The sequence below is a fragment of the Lepidochelys kempii genome, chromosome 15, assembly GCF_965140265.1.
Source record: "Lepidochelys kempii isolate rLepKem1 chromosome 15, rLepKem1.hap2, whole genome shotgun sequence".
NCBI classification, from domain to species: Eukaryota; Metazoa; Chordata; order Testudines; family Cheloniidae; genus Lepidochelys; species Lepidochelys kempii.
Window position 1 is genome coordinate 24,482,366 of NC_133270.1, and position 27,660 is coordinate 24,510,025.

Genomic DNA, 27,660 nt, shown 5'->3' on the forward strand with positions numbered 1-27,660 from the left:
TTTCTTTTTAATCTCTCTATTCCCTCCCCCCCCCCCCAAACACATGAAACAAAGAGAACAGGGGATGGCGTTTCTTTTGCAGAAGAGCTATTTAGAACAGATGTTCCTTGATAACAGGATGCAGCAACATTACCCCCTTCATGTGTCTCAAGGTGCCTGGCTGTTTCTAGACATCAGCTGCTGAGTTTTCACGTTGAATGAGTCTGAAGCCAAGAGGGAGACAGAGATTCACTTTCTGTTTCCCAGAATCTTTCCCCCAAGCCCTTTTCGGTTTGATTGTATGGTGACTGCAGAAACTGGTAGTGGGGGTTGTATCGTAATAATCCCGTTTTATTCATTACTAGCATCACAGAAGAGAACTTTTGTTCCCAAACTCTCGGGGAACAAACAAATGTTTTGAACTTCTCCGGTGTTTTCTATAACTGTGTAACCCTAGATATGGTATATGTGAAAGAAGAGGATCAGGACACCAGCATTCCTTGGCAGGATAGACTAGTCCAGGGATAACAGGCAACGAGTTGATCTTGTGCGAGCCAATTGCGGAGCTTGGAGCTTGTTACATAAACCTTGGGCTTTCAGCTGTGTCATAAACTGCCTTGTAAATTTCATGGGGCGGGCTGCATTATGCAGGGAATAAGAATGTGGCAGCAGGATGGATTTGCTGGTGTTAAATCCAATGGTGATTTTTTTTTTCAGGCTGTAGAACAGACTTCCGAGGGAAAAGGGGAGAGCCCCATCACTTGGAAATATAGAATATAGGTGCAACAGAGCTGTAGCAGGCAGTACTGCCTTGGCAGAGAGATGGGTTTAATAGCACAGTAGGTCTTGCCTATCTTGAATTTCCATAGTTCTGCATGAAAATCTATTTTAGATTGGAGGAGGAACTAGTAGTTGAGGCTTAATTTAGTTCTGTGGCTTGATACTGTACTTTATCCACCAGCCACTATTGTGCTGAATTGGATTTTTCACATCCTCCTTTGTTTTTGTGTGGTTTGTCCATCTCTTCGTTCTGATTAGAATAATGTGAATGTTCTTTATGCTAGGTTTGATGTTAAAGATTTTTCTGCTTTACTTCTTCCTCTTTGTCTGCTTTTATCATCTGGGGAATGTCTCAAAGTGTCTGTTAGGCAGACTGGACAAGATCACAAACAGTAGGTGTATTCAGGAAACAGCGCCACTGGGCTAATTTCAGTGGGAGTTCCAGCTGCTTGGAGCTTCAGAGCTGAATTTGCTCCATAATGTCTCGCAGGCTGTGTCTGGATAGTGGAAAAGACGTATGCTCTTGCCCAAACATGAGGCCATGGAATTTGGAATCCGAGGCGGGCAGGGTGGAGAGAGAGAGGCTGAATTTCCTGGAACCCAGCAGCATGGTGTAATGCCGACAAAGCCTGCTGAGTGCAAGCTGAATTGCAGGACTCAATCCTGTGGGAGTGAGCCTTTAGTGGACATGCGAATGACAGTAAACAACCTCGCTCGCTCACTCCCCCTTCTTCATGCTGCTTTTGTTTCATCATCTCCTTTTATTTCCTAGGTGGAGTCGGTGCTTCCCAGTGCCCCAAGGAGGACAGCAGAAGTGCTGGCGCTTCTCATGAGACCGCTGGTACCAAACGGACCTACGATATGATGGAGGGGAGGATCAGCCGGGGTTTATCGGCTCGCGATTTGTCATCCACTAGCATTGAAGGTTGGTTTGGGGAAACCTTTCAGTCGTGCCGTGTCAGGAGTCAAACTCTGGGGCAGAAAGTGTGCAGCATCTTTCGCATTCTGAGAACTCTCCCCGTCTGCCGACAGCAGCCCTTCTGTTTCAGGAGTGGCAGCAGCCTGTTTTAGAGGAGATGCAGGTGGCTATGCGCTCCCCCGCAGCACCTTCTGGCTCATGTTTTCCTTCATCTAAAATAAGACATCCAGACCAAAAGTACACGTTTTGCTGCTTGCTTGCGTGTGTGTATGTGTGTGTGAGAGAGAGTGACAGCCATCTCTCTCTTCTGGATCTATCAATACAGTGAGAACTTACAGGCCTTCCCAGGAAAATGAGTCTTAATTCATCCGTCCTCCTCAACACCAGTGCTTTGTGCTCTGCACAGAAATGGCCAAATTGTTCTAAACTAGAGGTACAGGCTGCAATTTTCAGTGGTTGACAGGCACATAGCTCCCATTGAAGGTCACAACTGTAACTGTTGAAGGGACTTGAGCAGATAATTCTAGCTGCAAAAGGTTTTGCTTAAAATAAACCCTAAAAAAGGTTTTACAAATCCTAACACTAACATTTAGTAGAAATTTTTTCTGGCCCCATTACCAAGAGAACCCAGCATCAGAGCCAGCTAACTCTGCACATATAAGATCGTAAGCTCTTTGGGACAGGGCCCGTCTTTTTGTTGTGTGTTTGTACAGTGCCTAGCACAATGGGTTACTGGTCCATGGTTGAGGCTCCTAGGCCGTACTGTAATAAAATAATAAATAACCATAATAATAGTGACTATGCATGTGAAACCTCTGATCTCATTGGGGCTCCTTACAAGTGGTACAGTGTTTGTTGGATTGGGATCCGAGTATCTAGTTTATCTGTAGAGCTTATATATTTTAATAGTGGCATCTTCATTCTCCCTAGACCCACGTGGAACTAAAAGCAGGGAAAAGTTACACAGAAATGTTGCGGGAGAAGGGGCAAAGTGGGTTTCTGATTTATAAAGCAGGAAGGGATGCGGTTTTGAAGTTACAATTCTCTAATTGCTATCTAATGGGCAGATGAATCATATTTTTCTTGGAGGTGTTGGCATCTATCCATACGCTTTGGGTGTTACTGACTTACACGCGTCTCAGGAAAAACTTTCAGGGAAGATGATCATTCTGGACCTGCAAATGCTTTTTTAACCCAAAACCTTCCCTTGCAGGGTTTTGAATCCAAACAGGACAGCAATAGTAGGAAACCAAGAAAGTGAAACTGACCAGTCTGGCCTTTTGGTCCCCCAAGTACAAGAAGTAAACAAGTAGTTCAAAAGGAGAAAAGTAAACTAGCTATTTAGAAAGCATTGTTGTATTAATCCCAGGTGGTGCTATTACTGGAGAAAACTTTTAAAAATTAGGTGATTTCTCTCTTGTCAGTGTCCCTTTAAAGTATAATGAAAATGTCAGCAGTCTTGCTACTTTCTGACTGTTCTCTTTGGCCTATTCTAGGTCTAATGGGTCGAGCGATCCCACCCGACAGACACAGTCCCCATAACTTAAAGGAACAGCATCATATTCGGGGCTCAATTACACAAGGTAATACTGGCAAGTATCCACATCAGGAAGTATATATGCGGGAGGGTAGGCCATGATTTGTGACTTTTCCTCATGTGCAGCTCAGCACTATCAATTAACTCTGGATGCAATTAGCGCGGAAGGAACTAAGTACTGAGTTGTCCCACTGGTTCTGCAGTCACATTGCAGACCTAGACAGCAACTGGAGAAGCAGAGAGTCCTAGTGGGTAGAGCACTGGACAGGGACTCAGGAGACTTGAGGTCGACTTCCAGCTTTGCCACTGGCCTGCTGAGCGACCATGGGCAAGTTACTTCCCTGCTCTGGGCCTCAGTTTCCCCATTTTAAAATGGGGATAATGATCCTGACCTCCTTTGTCAAGTGTTTTGAGATCTAATGATGCAGAGGGATAGGCAAGAGCTAGGTATTCATCATCATCATCATATCTGCTGCATGGCGAGGGTGAGATTTTCAGAAGTGAGCCTATGACATTGGCCTCACTCTGCTCTCGTTTAAGTCACTGGTAAAATTCCCATTGGGGAGCTCACTGAGAGCAGAGCTGAGCCAACGCAGAGCGTTTCTGAAAAATCCCACTCTTGGTCTTTAAGACCCCATACAGCAAGGCAGTTGGGGCTTTGCAGAATCAGTTGGGTTGCCCAGGCTTTGTAGTGGCTTTGCATATGAACTCCATCAAACCCCCATGGCCCACAGCCTGTATAGGGGCCGTAAACATCATTCAGTTTGCATGACCCTGCTTCTTTGGAGAATCACGCTGGTGCATTACCTTCTTGGGGGGGCTGCAGGAATCCCGCGATCCTATGTGGAGGGCCACGAGGACTACCTCAGAAGAGAAGCCAAACAGCTCAAGAGGGAAAACACTCCCCCAAGGGACTTGTCCGACACCTACAAAGTCAGGCCTCACGAGGGCCTCGCTCCCTTGAAAATGAAAGCAGCTCACGAAGGCCTCGTTGCCACCGTGAAGGAAGCGGGAAGATCGATCCACGAGATTCCCAGGGAAGAGTTAAGGCACACGCCTGACATCCCAGTGGCAGCAAGGCCTCTGAAGGAAGGATCTATCACACAGGTGCGTTCCGTGGGGGGGGGCAGGTAACTTTGCGTGAGGTAAAGGGGATCAATACGGCTCCAGGTGGATGATGGCACCCAAGCACTGGCGGACTGGGCCGAAGAGAGGCCTCCATGGCGGTGTCTACCGTAGAACTTTGCCCCCTATTTTGAAATATGTTAAAGTCTGGCACATACTTGGCCCTCTTTCCCCAGAGGGGCCCAGTGCACACCCAGGGTGTCACAGAGCTTGAAAAGATCTCCAGGGTGCTGCATGTCCTGCCCCTTCGTGGGTGACCTGTCAGAGCAATTCTGTGTGGGATAGGAATTCTGTCCAGAGGATATTTTAAGTCCTAGCAAACACTGCAAGTGATTCTTTCACCTATTGCCCGACTGAATCATTTAGTACCTGGGGTATGAGTGAAACCTCAGAACTAAGGTGGTCTTATTACTTGTGTAGACTCCTGGCAAACTTAATTAGTTAAACTAAGGGTCTGATCTGCACAGCAAAGCTGCCTGGGTTACTGCCCCGGGCTAGCTTGAACCCAGCTGGTACAGGTAACAGTTGCAGTGAAGACAGTACAGTGCAGATAATAGAAGCCCAACACAGACCCTGATACGCACTTGGCTCACTAGCCTTGTGTGATGCCCACGCTGCGCCGTCTTGGCTGCTATTGTTAGCCACGCTAGCTAGAATCCAGATCCCTCAGCTAGGCTAGCTCGTTGTAGAGACGGGAAAAAGTGGAGAGGGTTGTGCTTTTGCAAAAATGTCATTGGTCAAGTTTTTGTTCTGTAAAACCAGGGGCCTTCAGATGCAGGTTCTGTCTACACGACACCCCCTTAATCTCCTCCTTCCTCTTCCTCCCCTCCCCCCACCATGAAATATTGGGGTGGTGGGATGAGATGAATGATGCCAGTTTTGGCCCCTCTCTAATGAAGAGTGCCCCTTTCTAACCACTTTTTTGAGACACCCACCCACCACATGAAAACTTCTTGGGTCTGTTGTGTTCTCAGTTACATGGGTGTAAACCCAAAGTGAACTCACTGAAGTCAGTTGGAGTGACTCTGGTTTACATAGGTGTCACTAAGAGCAGGGTCTGTCACCTCCAGCAGGGCCGGCTTTAGGAACTGAGGAACAAGTGCTTGGGGCACGTTTCGTGGCTTGGACTCTCACCATACATGGAGCGTTTCGATAGCAGCCATTTAGAATATTCATGACTGTGGATTGTATCTTATTTCTGTGGGGGGTGTGGGTGAAGCGCAGTGGATATAGACACTCATTGATGGTGATTCATCTTCCTGTTGTCACAATGGGGAATGTGCATGTACATGCCATGTTCTGTTGGGCTGTAGCTCCTGGAGATGTTGAGTCCCATGGGAATAGGAGTCTCCGCTCACCCATACGCGTTCCAGTGGAATAGCATTACCTCCTAGTTCTGAGTCTCACCGGTGCAGTTCTGTGTACAGGGTTAGTGCTATTTAGAGAACACAAATCAACACACTGTTGATTTTCAGTGGGACTTTTGTTTCCAAGTCACTTCGGTGCTTTGGAATATCCCACCCTGGGTCCCAGGCTGAGCACACAGTGTGAGTGACCACCTGAAAGAGCAAATGGTGATCTTCACTGATTCTGCCCCGCTGCGTTCGCTTCCCCACTCTGATGCCCTCTTCGCTGCCTTGTTTCCTCAGGGTACCCCGCTGAAATACGACAACAACTCTTCCTCAGTAAGTGCCAAAAAGCATGATGTCCTGTCGATCATCGGGAGCCCAGGGAGGACTTTTCACTCTGTGCACTCGCTGGACGTCATGCAAGACCCAAGGACTCTGGAAAGAGCATGTTACGAGGAGAGCCTGAAAAGCAGGCCCAGCCCAGTTACAAACTCCGGAGGTTCAATTACCAGGGGAGCCCCTGTGATTGTCCCTGAGCCTGGAAAGCCTCGCCGTAGCCCACTTACCTATGAGGACCACGGGGCGGCGTTCAGTAGCCATCTGCATCGAGGTTCTCCGGTATCCACAAGGGAGTCGACCCCAAGGCAGCCTGAAGGTAACTTTTTCTCCAGGTTTCAGAGTAGCAGCCGTGTTAGTCTGTATCCGCAAAAAGAAAAGGAGTACTTGTGGCACCTTAGAGACTAAGAAATTTGTTTGAGCATAAGCTTTCATGAGCTACAGCTCACTTCATCAGATGCCTTCAGTAGCATCCAATGAAGTGAGCTGTAGCTCACGAAAGCTTATGCTCAAATAAATTTGTTAGTCTCTAAGGTGCCACAAGTACTCTTATTCTCCAGCACACCCTTAATGTGCTGGGGACACTTAGGGCTTTTAGGAAATGCTAAGGTTGGAGCATACAGAACATTGGCCGGGTTCCCACCCTCGCCCCCATTTGCTGTCCCCTCACAAATGCTAGAGGGAAATGTGCAGTAGTTGTTGTGGACCAAATGGTGTGGTGTAAATCTGGACTATCTCTTGGAAGCCAATGGAGACGGTTCCAGATTGACACCAGAATCGCTGAGAATGGGATTTGGCCCTGTGCGAGTCTGAAGGCCGTGCTGCAGAGGAGACGTCTACTCTGTACACAGGCTTTGATTTGGAACGCACGTATTTTAATGGTGTGGGAGAAAACTCATAACATGGAAAATTGGGGGGAGGGGGGATATTTTCTCCCCTCTCTTCTGTGCAAGTCTAGGTGTTTGTCTGCCCAGCTCTGCATTTATACCTCATCCAGCACCATAGCATCTGAGGGCTTTGGCTGTAGCTGGGTATAATCCCTGCTAGCCAGTAGATAGAGACAGTCCCATTGGGTTGTTGTGATCTGACGTCCCTTTGGGAGATGCAAGGGTTTTGCTGCCTCAGAATGGTTGTGTGTTTCCAGCAGGGGGTGCAGTTTCATCTGCACGCGTTGAAATCACTTGGGCCGCTCACCAGCAGCCTGCGAGCAAGACCCCGGCCTGTCAGAGCACTAGGATTGTGCTGCCATAGCTGCTCTCAGAGGCCACATTCAAAAGCCAGCAAGGTTGCTTGGTCAGGCAGAATTTGGCACCGTGCAAATCTAGCAATCCAGAGCACAGACGTAGCCAGAATGACTCGCTGCCTGGCTGATAGGATTGCTCTTCAGTCCAGCAAATGCCTGTTTCCTTTCGTCCTGTTAACTCTTGGTTGCTTGGTGAAACATAAAGACAAGAGCACAAGTGTGTAGAGCGCATTTACTGTAACAGCCAGCATCAGCTCCAGCAACGCTTTCCCCTAGATCCAGCCAGAGCCTTGGGTCCTGAGTCATCAGGCAGAGCTAGATAAATCTCATCCTGACTGCGACTGTGCCAGTGACCCAAACTACGTTTGCAGTTCGGAAAACTGCAGTCTGTGTCCAAGAGCGTTAGTGCAGTCCCTGCCGCCTCGTGCTTCCTCTGAGGGTCGAACGAGAGACGGATGACCAAAGAGAGCCATGGTGACCTTGCCTTGATCTTAATAGAGAAGAAGAATTTTTGAAAATCCACCCCACCCAACAACCAATAGAACCAGGGCAAACCAATAACCACTGTCAGGGTTCCCTCCCCACTCTGAACTCTAGGGTACAGATGTGGGGACCCACATGAAAGAACCCTTAAGCTTATTTCTACCAGCTTAGGTTAAAACTTCCCCAAGGCACAAATTCTTTGCCCATGGACGGTATTCTGCCACCACCAAGTGATTTAACAAAGAATCAGGGAAAGGACCACTTGGAGTTCCTATTCCCCCAAAATATCCCCCCAAGCCCTTACACCCCCTTTCCTGGGGAGGCTTGAGAATAATATCCTAACCAATTGGTTACAAAGTGATCACAGACCCAAACCCCTGGGTCTTAGGACAATAGAGAAATCAGTCAGGTTCTTAAAAGAAGGATTTTATTTTTAAAAAAAGGTAAAAATCACCTCTGTAAAATCAGGATGGAAAATAACTTCACAGGGTAACAAAAGATTCAAAAACACAACAGAACTTCCTCTAGGCTTAGTTTCAAAGTTACAAAAAACAGGAATAAACCTCCCTCCAGCAAAGGAAAAATTCACAAGCAGAACAAAAGATAATCTAACACGCCTTGCCTGGCTTTTACTTACAATTTTTGTAATATGAGAGACTTATAGGATGGTTTCTAGGAGAAGGAGTTTTCTGACCTGATGCTTCTCTACTTCCCAAGAGAACACACCAAAACAAAGCCTCTCCCCAAGATTTGAAAGTATCTTCTTTCCCTATTGGTCCTTTTGGTCAGGTGCCAACCAGGTTATTTGAGCTTCTTAACCCCTTACAGGTAAGGAGGCATTCTAGGCTACCCTTAGCTGTATGGTTATGACAGCCACCCCACTCAACAACCAATAGACCCAGGGCAAACCAATAGCCACCACAACCAATAGACCCAGGGCAAACTAATAGCCACCACAGCCAATAGACCCAGGCCAAACCAATAACCAGTAGCCACCCCACCCAACAACCAACAGAACCAGGCCAAACCAATAACCAAAAGCCACCCCACCCAACAACCAGTAGAATCAAGCAAACCAATAGCCAACCAACAACCAATAGAACCAAGGCAAAAGGTCCCCTTGATCTCACCCTGCTCTCCCAACACTATTACCAAAAATAACAACCCTTCCCCAAACGCACAGGGGGTGGAAAAAGGAGCCTGGTTGGCCCAAGAAGAGAAGGCCATGTTCCACCCCTTATGCTCTTCCTCTTGAGAGCCACATGTGGGGTCCCAGGGACAGAGTGTACTTAGACTGTTGTCACCTTTCAAAAGGGACTGCTGAGTTTAAAGTGTTCACCATGAGAAACCTTAAAGGGGCCTGACTTTGTAGAGATCAAGCCCATGTTGGGCACCCAAGATCACTAGTCTCTTTTGAAAACGTAAGCCAAAGTGTTCATCCAATGGGATTTCCCTCTGACGGACACATGAACATGGGAAATCAGTCGTTCCCTCCTTGCTGAAAACCCATGCCCTAGCTTCAGCATTGCCAAGCAATGCGAGCCCCATGCGTGCTTGCTGTTCTCTAGCAAGCTACAAGTCACACAGTTGTAGGTGGGGGACACTTCTCTGTCTGCCTGTCTGTGTGATCAGTCTAGTCATAGGGCCTTCACCACCACAGGCCCTCGAGACTGATCATTTGCCAAAGCAGAACAAGATGCCTCATTTCAGAAAAAGGCCCTTTGGCTGGCTGGCTTCTCTGTGATTCGTACGTTTGGCCAATATGCAGCACTGGTGTTGGGGAGGCTACATGCAGAGGGGCTGGAGGTTTCCCAAGAAAGAGTTGAATATTTCTATTAAATTCCAGCAGAAAGAGGCGTCATTTTGTGTGTCTGTAGCTGACAGGGTTCCTGCGTGAACAGGAAGGACACTATAGGGGCTCTGCAAGGGTAAATCATAGCATCATTCTTCTGGGTTGGAAGGAGCTGTTCTGGGTCACTTAGTGCATCCCTCTGCAACCCTGGCAGGTTTGATGTACAGGGCCCTGCCAAGTAGCTGAGATTTTGTTAAAACCGAGGGAATGACGATACAAACCTGAAACGTTTCCATGGTTATTTTTGCGTCAATGAAAACAGTTTTGTAAGGGGAATTAACCAGTCCCTGCAGGGCTGGAAACCCAAACGTAACTGAACAGGGCTAGCGCATAAGAATGAGACAGTGAAATTGAGCAGCTTAGCTTTGTTGTCCGAACTGGAGCTGGTTGAGTCATCCCTAAAGAATCCTCGATTTGTGGAATTTCGGTTCGTTGCCTGTCTGCAAACGGATCACAGCTTTTCTTGCATTTATTTGTTGTTGGGAAATGACACGCTGGCTCACGTCTCTGAATAGTTCAGGGTCTGTGGCTTGTTTGTGAGTGGTTTGTTGTAAGAATGTGACATTCAAGCTGTTTTGATTGGACCCTGGGCTCACATGGTATGTTTCCCTCCCCAGAGCGGATGAGCTGAGCGTAACTCTTAAAATCAGGGCTTGCTGTTACTAATTAGCTAGCCTGGAGATATCCACTCTGTACAGAGGGTGAGCACGAGACCCATGTGCCACCAGAGCGCCAGCTCTGAGTTAATAGGGATGCGAAAGAAGCTTGACATTATTCCAGCTGCTTCTCCATGTATTATGAAAGTGTTTACAGCTCCTGGTGAGCGCAGGAGGAGAGCTGCTGTCAGAACCATCTGGGCCCTGTTTCATCATGTTTATTTTGAGTTTCCAGGGTCACTTTTTTTCTCTCTGGTAACATTAACCTCTCTGCTGCCAGCAGAGCACTCAGAAAGAGCTGCTGCCATCCACTCAGATGGGTCAAGTTTGTTGGACTGCATCAGGAGAGCATGTTTGTCAGATGTCCCTGGCCCGTTGCTGAGGCTAAGTGAAGATCTTTGTGAGGGCAAATGTGAGATCCATTCAGGGAAAAACTGGCTTTCGTTTAGGAGCCAAATCAGGGAACTGGCAGGGCAAGATTCTGGAGAGCTTTGTGCAGAAGTGGGAGAAGATAAGACCCTGCAGGCTGGAGGGTCAGTTGCATTGAGAAGATTTGCTTTTGTGGTTGTCTCTGAAATGTTTCTCATGGGTATGTCCTTAGAGTGGCTGAGCCCAGGCCTGGGAGCCAGAAACTCTTCAACTCGAATCTTGGCTCTGGCGCTGATCTTGGGCAAGCCCCCCCCCACCATCTCCCCTCCGCTCTTCCCCTAGCTGTAATAACAGGAATGCTGATTTACTTTCCTGTCGTGGATGCTGGGGATTAATCACTGTTCCTAGAGTGTTTTGAATGCGAACAGGCAAATACCTCACTGCCGTCAATGAGGGTAACTCCATCGATGTCAGGGGAAGATGACTCCCCTTTTCGTTAAAGCCATTGGAGTCTCACCCCCTTATCCCAAGGGTGAATTTAGCCCCAAAAGCGTTACCCAGGGGGAGCGTCTCATTCTCTTTATAGAAGTAACAGCCTTTGCTCTCACCAATATTGCCAAGGAGATCTGCTCTGACTTGTTATCTCTTGTGCCTGTCCTGCGTTGGGCCCAGCAATTCGAAAGGCAAAACGAAAGGGTGGGGTTTTGACTTAGGAACACACTTGCCATGGGCAGAACGGGAGAGCCAAACTCTTAAAATCAGGTGCAGCTGCTTTCAGTGGGACCCTCGTCATCCTCCCTCATCACAGAGGCGCTTTCAGAAATCGCACCTGTTGTCACATTCCGGATTCTGACCCCAGGTAAACTATGGCAGCTCCCACTGAAGGCAGTGTCAGTCGCCACGGTGACCCTGAGGGCGCAATGAGCCCGGTAGGTTTAAACAGAGAAATCAAAACGCTTCTTTATTTGACAAAGTTCAATGTACGTGCCAGAATCAGTAAGGCAGTTGGGGGCTGTGGGGAGCCCTTCATTTGTAGATGTAACTGTTCAGATCAAGGGCCACATTCTACCTTCGATGCACAGTGCAGTGGGGCCTCAACCTGGCTGAGGCCTCTGGGCACGATCTCAGTTTATAAACAAAATAATAACGATCGGGGAGGAAGGAGGGTTCCCCTTAGCTCAGCGGCAGCTGGGCCTGCCCCTCTGAGAGCGGGGCGTGGCTGCGAGCGTGTTTCAGCACGGACTCTTCTGACTACGTTCTTTTGCTTCTGCAGGGAGCATCACGGCTGGGAAGCCAGCATCCCAGGACAGAAAGATCACCCCCACGACAAGAGACATCACCAATTCCAAGTCTCCTCACGCTACTCTATCGGACCATCACCATCCCATCTCCCCCTATGAACATTTACTCCGGGGAATGAGTGGTGTCGATTTGTACAGAGGACACATTCCATTGGCTTTCGACCCCGCTGCAATTCCCAGGGGAATTCAACTGGAAGCAGGTACTCCTTTATTTGGGGCACTTGGCAGGAGCAGCCCTGGGCAGCTGGGCAAAAAATCTGCCTTGGGTTCCACTGCTATGAAGGTAGCGTAGCTGAGAACAGAACCGGGGGCCTTTCTGTTCTAAGCTGCGTAACAAGTCGCTGGCTGGCTGGTGACGTTCCGTTTCGCAATGAGCTGTGGAAACGGGCTTTTAAAGTAGCGCTGCCTTCACTGCTGAGTAACGTTTTTTTTTAGCTTAAACCGCGTCTCGGATGAGCTCTTCTCTGACTCAGTTCCATCCTTACTCTGACACTGCTCCTCTGCACAGTTGGCAGATGAAGGCCCTGAGACAGCAAAAAGCCAGCTTCCTCCACCCTCGTGCCCACAGGGGCTGATGTCTCTGGTGCGTTGCATAGGCCTCCCCAGCCTGAAGGCCAGACGGGGGGGTTCCTGGTGCTCGCTAATTTGGACCTCATTTGTTCCTAAATTATCCCACGTCCCAGCGGATGCTCTCGAGCGCTAGTTTTCATGAGTCAGGCTCTGCCACCCCCTCGTAGGACCGTACTACATGGAAAACTGACTCATCTCAATCTTCTCTTTTAGCTGCTGCTTACTATTTGCCCAGGCATCTTGCTCCGAGCCCGACGTACCCCCATCTCTACCCTCCATACCTCATCAGAGGGTACCCAGACACTGCCGCCATGGAGAACAGGCAGACCATCATCAACGACTACATCACCTCCCAGCAGATGCACCAGAACGCCGCTGCCACTGCTATGGCTCAGAGGGCGGACATGCTGCGCGGACTTTCGCCCCGAGAACCGTCGCTGGCTCTCAACTATGCTGCAGGTCCTCGAAGTATGAAGCTGTCTGTGGTTTTTAGGTGGCATTTTTTCTTCTTGAAAGGCGTAGGGCTGTCGTTCTGACCCCAGGCCCCTAGCGTAACACCCAGCAGGGCTTCTGTGGTGGAGATCACAACGGCAGTACCCATGCGGCATGGACACTGGTATGCCACATTGGTCCCGGCGCCGGGGGCAGGAGCATCTTTGCTTCGGCCGGTTGAGCGGTTCCTGAGCCATCTGTGCAAAGGCGGTTAGTTGTTGTCAGTCTCCGTAGCCTATTTCTCAAGACTGCTTCGGGGGCAGCCACGTGACCTTGGGCTGGAGTTTGATCAGCTCTTGCAAGTTAAAGAGTGCCGTGCTTGGATGAGAGCCCCTCGGGGTACATCTGCGCAGCCCGTGGCAGTGAGCCTCCGAGTCCGGCCCGACACACTTGGACTTGCGGGGCCTGCTGTCGCGCTCCTAAGAATTGCTGGATAGATGGCGCTTTGAAGCCGTGGCTCAGACTGGAGCCGGGGTGTTGAAGCCAAGCAGTGGGGGTGGGTATCAGAGCCCCGCTGCGGCTGCAAAGCACTCTCGATACAGCTGTTTTTAGAGAACCACTGCAAACCTGAGTCTATCGACCCGTTCAGGGAGGCTCAGTGTTCTGCGGGGAGATGGGATCCAATTCTGGGTGCAGTGCCCCCAGTGTGGAACGAGGGGCTGGGCTGCTGCTTCTGCACCCTCCTCCAGATGAAACCACACTGGCGTCCCAGTCTGTGTGTGACTAGTCAGGATCATTTGTTTGGCTGGGTTTCTTTTCAGGCATGGCATGTCCTAGCCAGATTCAGCCCCCCTAAATCCCCCTCCAAACTGAATACATTGTTGATCTCTACTTCCTGCCCTAAGCAGTTGTGCAGTTGTTGCAGGCTGTTAGAAAGCTGCCACCCCAAAAAGAGACGGACTTTCAGTGGTAGGCAAAGTGATTCCATACACGCAGAGGAAATCACTTTGGGATCCCTTGGGCTGGGAGCTGCTCTATAAGTTGCTTTTGTTCTTTGAGCTCTTTACTGCTAGCAGTTTGCAGGTTTTTATTTCTGTTAGTAATACATGGCTCTGCACTAACCTGTCCCTTGCCCTGCAGTCCTTTAACCATCCCCCAGCAGTGGGGCCAGATTCAGAGTAAATGGCAGGAATTTCAGGTGCCAATGAAACCTTGCAGACTGAAGGAGGTGAGAAACCAAGAGTGTAATATTGAAAGAGAGAGGTACAGTAGAAAGCCTGGGTGTGTTGAACGTGATCTGGGCACGTACCCTGGAAACTAGCTCAGGAAAGCATAGGGTAAGGCGGAAGGATGACTTAGTGAGGGGCCGGATTATGGAGCCCTTCCTCTCCATGGAGAGCACTTGGGGAGCTCCATTGACTTCAGCTGTGCTTGAGTAAGGACTCCACAAGCTGGCCCATGGTATTTGTAAAGCTCTTTCAAGATTAAAAAATGCTACATGAGTGCGAAGTGTGGTTGTTAATAATGAGAGAAGCTTGCTGTGTGGATGTGGGTGTAACATTTGCTTGCATCTTCTCAAACTGTCAGGTAGCCGATCTGTGGCTTTCCAGCTCTTCAGAACATGCTCCAGAGGTCCGTAGCCCTGTAAAATAGCATTTATGCTGTTGCACGGTTGGCTCTTTGAGTCTACGCTGACTGTGGCCATATTCTCACTCAATGCAAATGGATCTCTGCCTTCCCATCGCTGGGCAAAAGTGGCCCATTTGTACTGGTCTTTATAGACAGTATCTCCAATGAACTGTGCTGAACTGGGCCCTTCTAGCACAGTGTAAATCCTGAGAAAAGACCAAGGGGGACTTTCTCATCTCATTGTGCTGAGTAGGCCTCTCCTCACAGCTGACTCTGTTTCCCTCCAGCTAAAATCCCACACGCAGGGAATCTGGGGGTCCCCTCTGACTCCAGAACTAAAATTTATATGTCTCTTATGCTAGTCTCACCTGCAGAACACATCGATCTGAGCTAATGACCCCCGTCAAGTGCCCCCCAAGTGAGAGAATTCTCCATTCAGGCTCTGACTCTGCCCTTTCTCATACCCTGGCGTGTACAGAACGCAGGGTATATAGAATCACAGAAATGTAGGGCTGAAAAGGATCTTGAGAGGCCATCTAGCCCAGCCCCCTGCACTGAGGCAGGACCAGGTCTACCTAAACCATCCCTGACAGGTGTTTGTCCCACCTGTTCTTAAAAACCTCCACTGACAGGGATTCCACAACCTCCCTTGGAAGCCTATTCCAGAGCTTGACAATCCCTGTTGGTTTAATTTCAGTGAATTCCATGTGTGGGGTGTTCCACGCTGCAGAGTTAGAACCCCCAGAGCAGTGACTGGGAACCCACTGTTCAGAAGAAAGCCCTGCTGACTCCTCCGCTTTCACTGTCCGAGCTGAGTGAAAGGCATTAAGTGAACCAAGGCTGAAATTCCCCCTGTGAAAGATGGGTCTGAACTGGGAGTTACGTGGTGCTTGGGCCTTCAGCTGGGCCTCTGCACCGGGGTGGATTTCATCCTCCAATTGTAAGGTCCCTGGGGCAGGGACTACCTTTGTGCTTTGTGTCTGTCCAGCACCGTGGGGTCCTGGTCCGTGACTGGGGCTGCTAGGTAGAAATAATAAATGCCGATAGCCCCAAGAGTATCAATGGTGAGATCCTAATTTTTCAATGCTTCCTCTTTTAATAATCCATCGCCAGAGGGGTTCACACCCCAGAGCAGGAAACAGCTTTTAAATTATGCAGCTAGCCCTAGACAGTCAGATTGTTCTCTTGCTAGTGTCCCCTTCCCAACTGCCGTGGTATGTGTGTTCGTGTGCTGTCCGATTCCCAGCATCTCTCTCCACACCGTCTTGTGTGGAGAGTGGGTTTTATCGTCGTCCTGACGGTCCTTTCGATTCTCTCTCCAGGGATCATCGACCTGTCCCAAGTGCCGCACCTGCCTGTCCTCGTGCCCCCCACACCTGGCACCTCCGCCGCCTCGATGGACCGAATCACGTACATCCCCAGCGCCCCCCAGACATTTAGCAGCCGGCATAGCAGCTCCCCGCTCTCCCCAGGTAAAACCCATAGGGTTTGAATTGCCACCTGATAATCTGCCTGGGTGGGCATGTGGGCAAACCAAACCCCCGCACCATTTGTGTGTGTGTGTTGGAAGCTTCCTGGGAACTCCCATTGCTCCAGGATTTCGGTATGGTGAGCCTGGCATGCTGGTTTGTCCTACAGCCTGAATTCTTAGTCCCCACGGCTCTTACCACACGGATAGTACTTCCCATATAAAGATCTTCAGGTGCTTGAGTTGCACAAATTGAACCAACAGGGGAAGGGAGCTGGTAAACTGAGGCATGGAGAGACGTAATTTGTCCAAGGCCAGTCCAGACCCAAGTTTAGAGCATAGCAGAGTCCTGCTCCTACTCTTGTCTGATCACTACCTACCAGACCCTCTTCCCTGGGCTTAACCCGAGCTGGGGTTAGGGTTGGGGCCAGCTGGAGGCCCGGAGTTGGGGCTAGGGCCAGGGCCGGTGGGGGCCCCAAGCTGGGGAGCTGATCAGTGGGGTTGTTTCTCTCTTTTATGGAGGGCTCTGAGGCTTGAAGGACTGCGTGTTGGACATCTGCATTTCCTCCCTTTGGGAGTCTGTAACCAGAGATCCCCTGTTGAAGTGTTTTTCTTTAGCTAGCCATTGGGAACAAATCATTAGAGAAACAAGGACGTAGTGTGCTAGTTCGGATTGCACTGAGCAGAGAAGAGTCACCATGGCTTTGTGAACAGCAGGAGGGACTAGTTCCCTAGGATCTTGGACGGGATCGTCCTTGGGGTGGCTAGCCCCTCTCACTGCTCATGACGCCGCAGCTACGTTCCTATTTGTAGCACATTAGCTCAATCAGACCTAGGGCAGGGATGTCTCCTGACTCCAGCTCCTTCCAGCTCTAGTGCAGACATACCCTGAGAGTGTTTACCCCTGTCCCCATCCAGCATGGCCTACCCAGGAGAATGCACCTACAATGGGCAGGTTGTAATCTCAGTGGGTTGTAATCACTGGCCTAGTGGCTGTCTCCCCCCGTAGGTAAGGGGGTTGAAACCGTCTGATCCCTTTGTCAGACGAACACACCATCTTAAAGTCAAGCGCATCTGTCACATTTTGGGTACGGAACGAAATGTGCAGTTAATGCAGATAGTCAAGTTCAGACCGTGGCCCGATGGTTGCCCCAGCTTTACCCCGGTATAAGTGGTATCAGGCCCCGTCTTTGCTTATCTGCCAGGATCTGGTTTAGGAAGCTGGTGCAGAGTTCCCGTAGCTGCAACACTCACAAGAGTGAAGGTGGCACCAGAATTCCGCTTGCAGGGACCCCTGTGACTGGCTGCCTTTGAATTCCAGGAGGCCCCACGCACATGACCAAACAGACAGGAGCATCGGCTTCCGAACGGGAACGAGATCGGGAGCGCGAGAAATCCTTCCTAGCAGCCACCACTGTGGAGCATGCACCCATCTGGAGACCAGGTAGGCTTGGAGAAACCTGGTCCATACAGCTGGTGCATAGCGATGTTTCCACTGGTGAGCAGAGTCTTTTCGGGGGCCTGGGGACAGTTCTCCAAGGTTTATGCAGAGCTCTCTTCCTCCCCATCTCGCTGTCACTTGCCCCTTGGTTTTCCATACTGGTTTCCAGCTCAGATTCTTCTCTGCATTTTCTTACAGGGACCGAGCAAAGCAGCAGCCGTTCAGCCACACATTCTCACAGCCACCAGCACTCTCCTGCCTCACCCCGCACCCACGAGACCGTCCAGCAGCGACCCAGCGTGCTGCACAACACGGGCATGAAGGTCATCTCGTCGGAGAGCCTCACCCCATCGGTTCTGCAGTGTGTATGGGCTTTGCGGCTCACCACGCTCCTGCCCTCGGGGGGTGGAGGGCTCTGGGTTGTTAAGGATCTAATCCTGCGCCTTTGACAGCAACAGGTGTTTTTTGGTCATTGATGTCAATAGGAGCAGGCCTTAGCAGGAGGCCTGTGGTGGGCTGGCTGATTTTGACCGGGGTCTTTTCCTTTTCAAATGGCTTTTGCTGGGAGCTGCTCCCAGGGAGCAAACAGGCAAACACGACCATCCGTCTGCTCTGGGCCAAATCCAAATGTTCTTACTCAGCCTGTGCGCCAACCCTTGCCTCAGTGAGAAGTTTTCTTCAGCCTTTTGAAGTAAGGGCTCCAGAATTTGGCCCCTTACTTTGGTCACGCCAACTGGCCAGCCCCTTGTGCAGCAAACAACCTGGAGTCCGTTCCTGTTGGAAATGCATATGTAGATGGTGGGGTCTCCAGATTGCTCTTAGTCCCAACTTCAGCAGGAAGTTAGAAGTTATCTGATTCCTCTTGCTCTCTGGTATTATGCCACACTCTGCCTGAGCCTTTCTTACCCCAGTGCAGTCTCATGGCTAAGTTTTAAATGGGGAATCAACCACACTGGTTAAATGGGACATGGGTAGGGTTCTCCGCTCACTTACGTCAGTGCAGATGACGAGTAACTCTGCTGAAGTCCAGGCTGGTGTAAATGGGACCAGAGGCAGGCCCCGTTTGTTTAGTTTTCCAAGAAAGACGCATTGTGACCTTCTCCTGTGTCTGTTTCGCATAGTTTGGCATTGGATCCATTAACCTCTGAGTAACATGCACCGTAGCTAATACCTCTGTAGGGTTACTGGATTTGACAGGAGCAAACAGCCTAGTTCCTGGGGGGATGGGGAAGCTGCAGTGTCTCTCAGCCTCATGGTCATATTATCTCTGTGTTCCTTTTTGCTTCCAAGATCCTCCTCCACCACCACCACATCGCCTATCCGCTCTGCAGGCTTTCCCCCAGCATCCGCCCTGCGCTGCTCCCTCGGCGGAGTGGACAGCTACGCAGCCATGATGGACCCTGCTCTCCTACAGAAAGAGGCGTCCAGGGCCCGAGAAGCCAAGGTAGAACGCCCTCAGACTGACAACAACATGTTCACCTCAAAGCTGTCCAGTGGGGCAGGCCTAGAACAGTCATCGTCACCTATTAAAGCCATGGAGTCCAGGCCCTTACCAGCCTCCGGGCCAGGTTCTACCCAGCAGTATAGCAGAGGACAGGGGAAAAACCAGCACCATCATCCACCCCTGGATCAGCAGCACGCAGTCTCGGTCAATGAGCAGCACAGTAGAGAAAAGAATCAAAGTAAATCCTTTTCAATGCAGGAACAGGAGCTCCGAGCACTCGGTAAGACCACCATGACAGCGGCCAACTTCATAGATGTGATTATCATGCGTCAAATTTCTTGCGATAAGGGGAAGCGAGAAAGACGCTCGCTAAATAACGACTCCACTAGTGATGGTAAGAAATTGGAGAGGCGGGTGCCAGTCCAAGTTTGTGGCCTAAAACCAATTTGTTTATTTATTTTATTTTTTGAATTGCACGTTTTGGTGGTTGGCTTCTTCCACTTCCTGAGTTTTTGGAATCATTTATGTTATTCGAGTCTTTGATTTTTGTTGTTTGTTTTAAAAATCCTTCCTCCCCCCACCCCCCTTTTTTTTTAAAAAAAAATTTTCCTTTGCCGATTCTTGCTTGCAGCTCTAGTTCATTTCCTGGTATTTATTTATTTTAAATTCTTGATTTCACTGTAATTAGCAGTTCACATGTGGCCTATGTTAAAGAATCGTGGGTAATAACTCAAACAGCAAGGGATCTGGGGGGGAGGGGGCGGGAATGTGTGATTCTAACAGGACAGCCATGTCAGACAAGAACAATGTCTTACGTTTGCAAAGTGCCTTTGAATTTGATGGATCCCAAAGCGATGTATCAATTTGTCTATCAAATGATATATCAGTGCTTAGATGCCATGGTGACAGACCCAATATAAAACATAAATACAGATAGTATACTGTACACGGGGATCATGGAGCTGCCATTGGAATGCAACCACTTCTGGAGTGAAACACAGCAGCTGCTTAACCCAGCACAACAGCTTAAGGCACAAAATGAAGTAGAACATGTTTATCCGGGTAAAACTCCTATTGGGGACAGGGGAGGGTGGATCCACATTCGTGCCCATCTCTATAGGGACGCTTATGGGGACAGCTGTGCTTTGGACCAGAGCAGACCTCTGGGTTCCATTTAGATATTTAGTTAATAGCAAGCGCCATGCACTGCTTAGCCTACAGGCCCCCTGTGCATGTCGCAGTGTTATCTCTGTGAATCTCTCCCACACGTCTGCCCTGGATCCCAGCGTTGCACTCCCATGCATGTAAACCTAAGTGCACGGTGTGCACCAGACAATCCACAGGGATAATTGGAGAGGAGAATTTTTTTCTGACTCTATTCTATGAATCTTCCCCTCTTTGCTCTTCAAGATCTTACTGATAAGCAGTGATACTTGTCATACTTGTGATACTTGTCAGTGATACTTCCAGCCAGCTGCCGAGAATGCTCCACTTGTTATGAATACACACTCCCCTTTGGCTTTAGTGGTACATTTTTTCCTGACACTAGTAAAACACATTAAAGCATTTCTGCAAATATGTCTGAACAAGCAGATCATCGGGAAGTTATGCAGCAGCAGGATTTCCTCTGAGCCCATCCAGAGAGCTGGGAGTAGCAACGCTACTCCTTACAGTGGTTAGAAATCCTGCTCATTCGATAGGAAGGATGAGGTGTCCCAGCCTAGAGATCTCAGCAAGGGGTGCTACTGTAAAAGAGTTTCCCCTTTTATTGGAGCCAAGGCTATGTTGTGCTGCTGTGTTTGACTGTCCCATACTAGAGAGGGGCTGTGATCCAATGACCCATGGGCCAGAGCTAGGGACACAGTATCCTGAAAGCCTTAGAACAAGAATTAGCTATATATTACTTTAAGTCTTTTCCATTGATCACCTCCCCCCCACAAGCTCTCTGATCCGTGGCTGGCCATTAGTACATCTTACTCCTCTTCCTCCTCCAGACGCGCATGAACACAAACAGCTTTCTCCAATCTGCTCTGATTTCTGGGGGTCACAATATTCCCCACGCTCCAAATGCCCCAGTGCTAGCAGAGGGAGCTGGTCTGCTTCCCACCCCAGCTCCAGCCATCAGTCAGATCAGACTATGACCAGCCAGCCCTGATCAGGGATATCAGTGACGACAATGTTCTGTCAGTAGAGACAAGCCTTTCAGAGTGGGGTGGAGACCCAGTGCTACTAGGGTTTGGCTCTTCCGCCAAGACTCACTGGAACGTTACCGGAAGGAGTGGGGAACTCACGCTAAGGAGCAATAGCACTAGAAGCAATGAATCATAGAATCTGAGGGTCGAAAGGGACCTCAGGAGGTCATCTAGTCCAACCCCCTGCTCAAAGCAGGATCCATCCCCCATTTTTGCCCCAAATCCCTAAACGGCCCCCTCAAGGATTGAACTCTCAACCCTGGGTTTAGCAGGCCAGTGCTCAAACCACTGAGCTATCCCTCCCCCATCTGCATGAGAAGGCGTGTGCCCGATGACCCAGTCAAGCAGGGAGTGAGCAGAATGACCCTTTAATACAAGGCACGTAGGTGTATGGGAACGGCACATCTCCCACTCGTCCCACCTCTCCGCCAGTGACTTCACTTGAGTCCATGGATATCCGCTGGGTTCAGCAAGTGAGCCCAGCTTGGCAGAGGTGCCCTACCTGGGCTGGGATAGGGCGAGCAGGCTGGTCTGTGACTGGCTCCCAGAGAGAATGCACTGGGGACAAGGAAGCCCTTGGTGAAATACATTTGGGTCTCGCAGAGCCAGGAGGGAACAGTGTGAGTTGTCTCCATTGGTAACTCCTGGGAACTCAGCTTTAGGAAGTTAAAGGCGTATCAAGAAGTGCATGAAATTCCTTAGCCAGAGAGGCAGTGTTTCCAGTGGGCAGGGCGCAAGGTTGAGACTCAGGACACCTTAGTCGTCCTCCTGGCTTTGCTCTCGATCTGTCCTGTGATCTTGTGGAAGTCATGGCACCCCTCTGTGTCTCAATCCCCCCACCTGTAAGATAGGGATAATGATGATGCAGTGTTGCCGGCTCTCGGGGTTTTATCACGTGTTTCATTTTACACTCCAGCTCCTGGAGAATCTCAACTTTCATTTAAAAAAAAAAAAAGTGAGTTTCTCGCCCCATGGTAGCTGATAAAAGCTTGAAAATGTGGCCTGCATGCACCCCAAAGGAAAATAATAAAACCCAACTGTTGTTGTTAGTATTTTTGTTTAGTCTCGTGGCTTCAATCTCACAGGTTTGGGGTGGCCTGTCTCTCAATTTTTGACCAGTTGAGATTGGCAGGAGTGTGATACTGGCTTTCCTTTGAGATCTACCAGTGAAAATGCCACCTAGAATAGTTAAAACTCAACATCCAACCACAACAGTAATTTGCTTTTCACTGTGTCTGTGGCTTTTATCTATTTGTTGCATTTCCCAGGTGTGGGAGGTGTGAATCCAGGCCGGTCAGTTTCACTGCCTTGAGCTGTTGTGTTTGGGTTTCCAGCTCTGCAGGAAAATGTGATGTTTTTTTCATTGTAATTGAAAAGCAGCAAATGTGGCTGTCCGTGCGTGTGTGTGTTTCCTGCTGATTGTCAGCTGGTTCTTCTAATGATGCCGGTACTGTTTGACGCGCCTGGGGCTATATCTACCCTGCATGTGAAGGTGTCATGATAGCACGGGTAGGCACCCCCACTCTAGCTTTAATCTGTCTAGCACTGGTAACAACAGGAGCACAGATGCGGTGATACGGGCTTCAGCACGGGCTAGCCACCCAAATATAAACCTGCTGGGGACCCTGGGGATGTTCTTGGGCAGCCAGCCTGTACTGGGGTCCATGCCACTGCAACTTCATTGCTTTTATTACCCATGGTAGCTAGATTAAACCTGGCAGAGCATGCATGCCCAAGCTACCGTCGCGCCTTCGCTGGTAGGGGAGATGTGCCCTGGATGCCCCCTGCCATACTAAGAAGGGCTGTAGAAGCGTCAGCCAGGCAGGTGCATCCTGCAGCTTTAGATGGAGGGTCTCTGATTATTTCTGTCACTTCTTTGCCGATGCTGAAGATCTCGCTGCAGCAGGACACGTAGGGTTAATCGGAACGAAGGAAACTCACTATATAAAGGCCCTTGCTTCCATTTCCCCAGGGTTCCATGGAGGCTACAGCCCTGATGGCGTTGAAGCGGTAAGCCCGGTGAGCTCTCCCAGCGTATCCCACGAGAAAGGGGCAAAGGTGCTGCCAGATGTGGAGAAAGGGCACGGGGAGCACAACATGAGACAAAAACAGCAAGGTGAGGGGCTGCCGTTGCTGCTACCGGCCGAGGCAGATCTGACATGGCCCCTGGCACTGCCGACGTTCCAGCCCACAGCCCAGTCGAAGGCTGCCAGGCAAAATATGTGAGGAATCCCCCTCCACCTCGCACAGCGAGCTGTGTCCGCACCAACCTGCGTTCCCTGAAATCTCCCCCTGGGACTACGCTTGTCTTAGCAGTGGGCAGATTCAGGGAACAGAGGCTGGTGGTGGCAAGATGAATGGAGGGACCCACCAGGAAGCTTCTGCCTTGCAAAGATCCGGCTGTGTCCTTGAGAAGGAGGTTGGCCTTGCCATTGACACTCTGGATGGCGACTCAGGAGATCTGGGTTCAGTTCCTGGCTCCACCATGGGCTTCCACTGAGAGCTTGGCGGAGTCACTCTCTCATCCCTCCTTCCTCTGCCCTCTCCATTTAGACGGTGAGCTCTTCAGGGCAGGGACTCTCGCTCACACAGCGTGCGTACAAGCACCCAGCACAAGGGGGGCCTGATAGGGCCTCTAGGCACTACCCAGTGCGAGCAATAGTGATGCCAGGCTGGCGCCAGTGCCTGGTGACAGGCAGTGCAGGGAAGAGCTGGGAGCAGGGAATGGGCGTTGGCTGACCGTGCTGCAGGAAAGTGCCCATTCCCTTCTGGGCTGGGATGAGGCACACGGAAGGCAGACGACGGGCTGAGAGGGAGCAGGAAATGTGCAGGGAGGCAGGAGAGGCTTAGAAGGAGGGCAGGATGTGCCAGTGGGTAGCCGAGGTCCCGTTGGTCCCGTTTGCGCCTGCCTGGGCGTGTTTTGCTGCAGCTGCCACCAGCGTTTGAAGAATAACCTTAGCACGCCGTGGGCTTATCAACTGGCGTAATTCAGCATCCCCTGTTCGGCCTCCCATTGCCGGTTCCTGACAGCAGACTGGTCCAGGGAACTGCAGCTCTGCCAAGCAGTGTCTCGTTAGTACGTTAACTAACAGCGGCTGCTTTACATCCCCGGTGGATAGAGCTTTTCATGGGAGCTTTCCAGAGCACTCCATAAATATTCATTAATTAATTACCTGGGAACACCTCAGTGCCCCACCTGATTAGTAAATATCATCAGTCCCATTTTACAGATGGGGAAACAGAGGCATAGAGAGCTTAAATGACTTGTTCAGGATCGCACAGCTAGCCACTGGCAGAGTGGGGGATAGAGCTCAGGTCTCCGGACTCACAGTTCCTTGCTGTAACCCCTACACCAAATTCCCTGGAGAGTCGTCTCTGGCTTCTTTCATAACAAGTAAGTAGCATAGTTTAAAAGAACTGTTTGATTCAAGAGAGGAAGGGCAGAATAGAGCATCTGTGCTGGGTAGGCGGAGACGCTGTGTGATTGCCCTGGGTTGTCATGTCCGTTTCTTTCCTTTCACAGCCTCCCTGAAGCTCTCTGCAGCGGAAGCCGCTCACATGCAGCATCTGCGCCAGCTGCCCGAAGGCCAGCAATCCCCATGTCAGCTGCTGCAGTCATCCCAGAACATCAAAGGCCACCAGCAGCGGGTGGTCACGCTGGCTCAGCACATCAGCGTAATCAGCTTCTCTCTCCTCCTCCTGTCCAGCAGTTGTTCCGGGGCATCTCCAATGGGGTCAGCAAAGAACAGGCCAGGAGTGGCGTCAGGAGCCTTGGTGGCAGGCCCCGGGGCGGGGGCCACAGGGTAGCAGTTCACCTCGCTCTACTGCAACCCCTCTGGCCTTTTGCTTTTGGAGGCAGCAGAATGCTGCAGAGAAGCCACGCTCCACCCCAGGGGAGAAGGGTGCTTCACCATTCGGCCAACATAACTAGGAGGGGAGAAATAACTAGGGGTCAGCGGCAGAGGGTGCCCTCCCATCCCTTCCCCATCTCCCTACCGCATAAACTACTGCCTAGTGAAGGTTCGCAGACAGAAGTGCTGACTCAAGGAGTTTCTTCTTCTAGGAGGTTATCACGCAAGACTACACACGCCATCATCCTCAGCAGCTCAACTCCCACCTCCAGACCCCGGTGTACTCTTTCCCTGGGGCCACATGTCCCGTGCTGGACCTGCGAAGGACGCCCAGTGAGGCTTACATCCAGCCACAGGAGCACGCTCCGGCCTCCAGAATCTCCCCACAGAGCGAGGGAGACAAGAGGTGAGCTCAGCACCTGATCGGGGCAGCTATGAGATATGGCTCACGCTCACCTCCTTCAGCGGGCTCTGCACAAAGGGAAAAGGGCGCGTTTGGAACATGTGGGAACGAACACAGGCAAACATTCTGGTGGAGACAGGGCACGGTGCAGTTTTAACATGGCTTAGCTGGTCGCCGGGAGTTCCAGGCTACCCCTGTAGGGTTCACATCCACCGGCTAATGCAGCTTGCCCCAGCCACGCAGGGATTTTAACGTGGTAGTGATCATGCTTTTAAAACGCGCCTTTTTTCCTCGTGTGAACAAACAACCGAGCCCTAATCCTGAGCTTTCTCCAGAGCCTGGCTGCTCTTAGGAGTGTTCTCTGTAGGACCCGTCTCTTCCTGCACCTACTGCCCTCTGCCCCAGACACACTCTCCACTCTCCCGGATAGCCCAGACTGGGGCTAAGTGGACTCACCTGCCAGCATGAACAGCCAGAAATAGCAGCTTTCTTATGCAGGGGTCTAGCTCTTGATATTAGGATAACTCAGGAGCAGAGCCCTGCATTTCCTCTGCAGGGTGCTAGAATCTGCCCCCTGTTGTATGCAGAGGAAACAGGGTGCTCAGTACTAAAAATAAAACCAAGGAGAAAATAATAAGAACAAAAAAATCCCTAGAGAAAGCTCCTGTTCGTCTTTGTCCCTGGTGACTGGTGGAGTTTTGAGCCCTTGTACTTTCCACCCAGATATATTAGTGCTTTCGGAGGGTGCAGGAGTGTCCTCTGTGGTCCTAGAGACCGTCACAATGTATCAGAGGGGTAGCCGTGTTAGTCTGGATCTGTAAAAGCGGCGAAGAGTCCTGTGGCACCTTATTGACTAACGGACATATTGGAGCATACACTTTCGTCGTGGGTAAATACCCACTTCATCAGATGCATGTAGTGGAAATTTCCAGAGGCAGGTGTAAATGCACAGTTTAACACTGCAGTAAGAGAACATGAACTCTCTGGACTCTGCAGAGCCATACCTTCGAAGGGTTAATTCTCCGTAATGCCATAGCTTTGATTGACACATTCTAGAGGAGTTTAGATGAGGCCCCGCTTGCAGCAAATGCAGGACATCGCCCCGGGTAGAGGATGTACTGATAGGACACTTGATCTGAGCCACAAAGTCCCAGGGTTAGTTCCTCTGTTTCTGCAGTGTAACTATTATTAGGGCCAATTGCAGGATTACATACGAGTTGCCTACAGCTTTGGGGCCTGTCTAAATTTAATCCTTCCGATATAGGTGTGTGGTTCAGAAACACACAAAGCGACATGCTCTTAGCAAATGTGCAATTTAAGGGTAACATTAAGGGCTTGGGGGGGTTGGTTCCTCCTTCTCCCTGACGCTCCAGTTTGCAGAAGGGTTTTAATCCCTCTTCCCCTAGTGCTGCTGTGCAGAGGTTAAGAGCATTGTAATGGAATAACAGCATCTCATTGCACGTCCTCAGATCTCCTGAGCAGAGCAAAGCGTCTGCAGGGAGTGTACCGGATGATTGCATTGAGCCTGTCTCGCCACCAGACGGCATGGGAGAGTCGGAGCATGCAAGGAGCACCTCGTACCCAATCTTGTACCGAGAGGGAGAACAGTCAGAGCAGAGGTAACCACAGGAGGAGGGGAACGTGGGCTCTTCCTGCCTGGCCGGGGGTTACAGCACAAAAGCAATACTCTGGGGTCTTCCTTCCCCTCCGCGTTCTACTCTGAGCGCTTGGGGGGCAGAGCTGGGCCATTCCTGGGAGCACAGACTACCCTCGAATGGTAGCCAGTTGTCATTCTATGCTGCCTGCCCTGGAGCGCTCTGGGTCAGGCCTGGAGTGGCTGGCTGAGCTGACTGCCATCTTTCTTCATTTATATTGCTGCTGGGGTGGGATATGCCACCAAATAACGAGAGTGAGGGATTAACTCGCTTTGCAGCCTCTTCCCGAAGTCCTTCCCTCTGACTGCCAGTGCCCCGGGGATAGTGCTTTGCCTCCCATCTGTGGCTGTCCAAGCAGAGTTCATTAACTCTCCCAACCCCAGGGCGCAAAGTATTTGACCCCTGCTGCAGGATGATAGATGGAGGCTGAGTGACTTCCCAAGGTCACACGCAAGAGGCAGTGTCAGGAGTGGAACCCAGGCATCCTGACTCCTTCCAATTCTTTCCTGCAGCTGAGGGCCAGCCTGTTCTGGCAGCTCAGAGATCCCCTGCCCTTGTCCTCAGTCTCTTCCCAAGGTGCCTTACCACGTAATCTTTCTGCTCCAGTGATTGGCTGAGCAGAAAGAATTCACTTCTAGGGCAGAGG

General features: G+C 50.4%; 1 protein-coding gene across 20 annotated transcripts in view; it reads left to right on the top strand.

Annotated features, from left to right (window-relative positions):
* NCOR2 (nuclear receptor corepressor 2) overlaps positions 1–27,660 on the top strand; it is a 412,043-nt gene that overhangs the window by 367,509 nt on the left and 16,874 nt on the right. For 15 of the 20 annotated variants that reach the window (XM_073313442.1, XM_073313441.1, XM_073313453.1 and 12 more), the window contains 14 exons: positions 1,532–1,684; positions 3,175–3,261; positions 4,042–4,322; positions 5,990–6,344; positions 11,902–12,129; positions 12,713–12,967; positions 15,883–16,032; positions 17,350–17,526; positions 17,668–17,830; positions 18,760–19,307; positions 23,078–23,221; positions 24,629–24,780; positions 25,169–25,362; positions 26,829–26,978. In XM_073313442.1, the coding sequence (XP_073169543.1) occupies positions 1,532–1,684; positions 3,175–3,261; positions 4,042–4,322; positions 5,990–6,344; positions 11,902–12,129; positions 12,713–12,967; positions 15,883–16,032; positions 17,350–17,526; positions 17,668–17,830; positions 18,760–19,307; positions 23,078–23,221; positions 24,629–24,780; positions 25,169–25,362; positions 26,829–26,978 (3,037 nt within the window). The remainder of the gene's footprint in view (positions 1–1,531; positions 1,685–3,174; positions 3,262–4,041; positions 4,323–5,989; positions 6,345–11,901; positions 12,130–12,712; positions 12,968–15,882; positions 16,033–17,349; positions 17,527–17,667; positions 17,831–18,759; positions 19,308–23,077; positions 23,222–24,628; positions 24,781–25,168; positions 25,363–26,828; positions 26,979–27,660) is intronic. The other 5 variants (XM_073313456.1, XM_073313454.1, XM_073313451.1 and 2 more) reach the window with 4 other exon arrangements.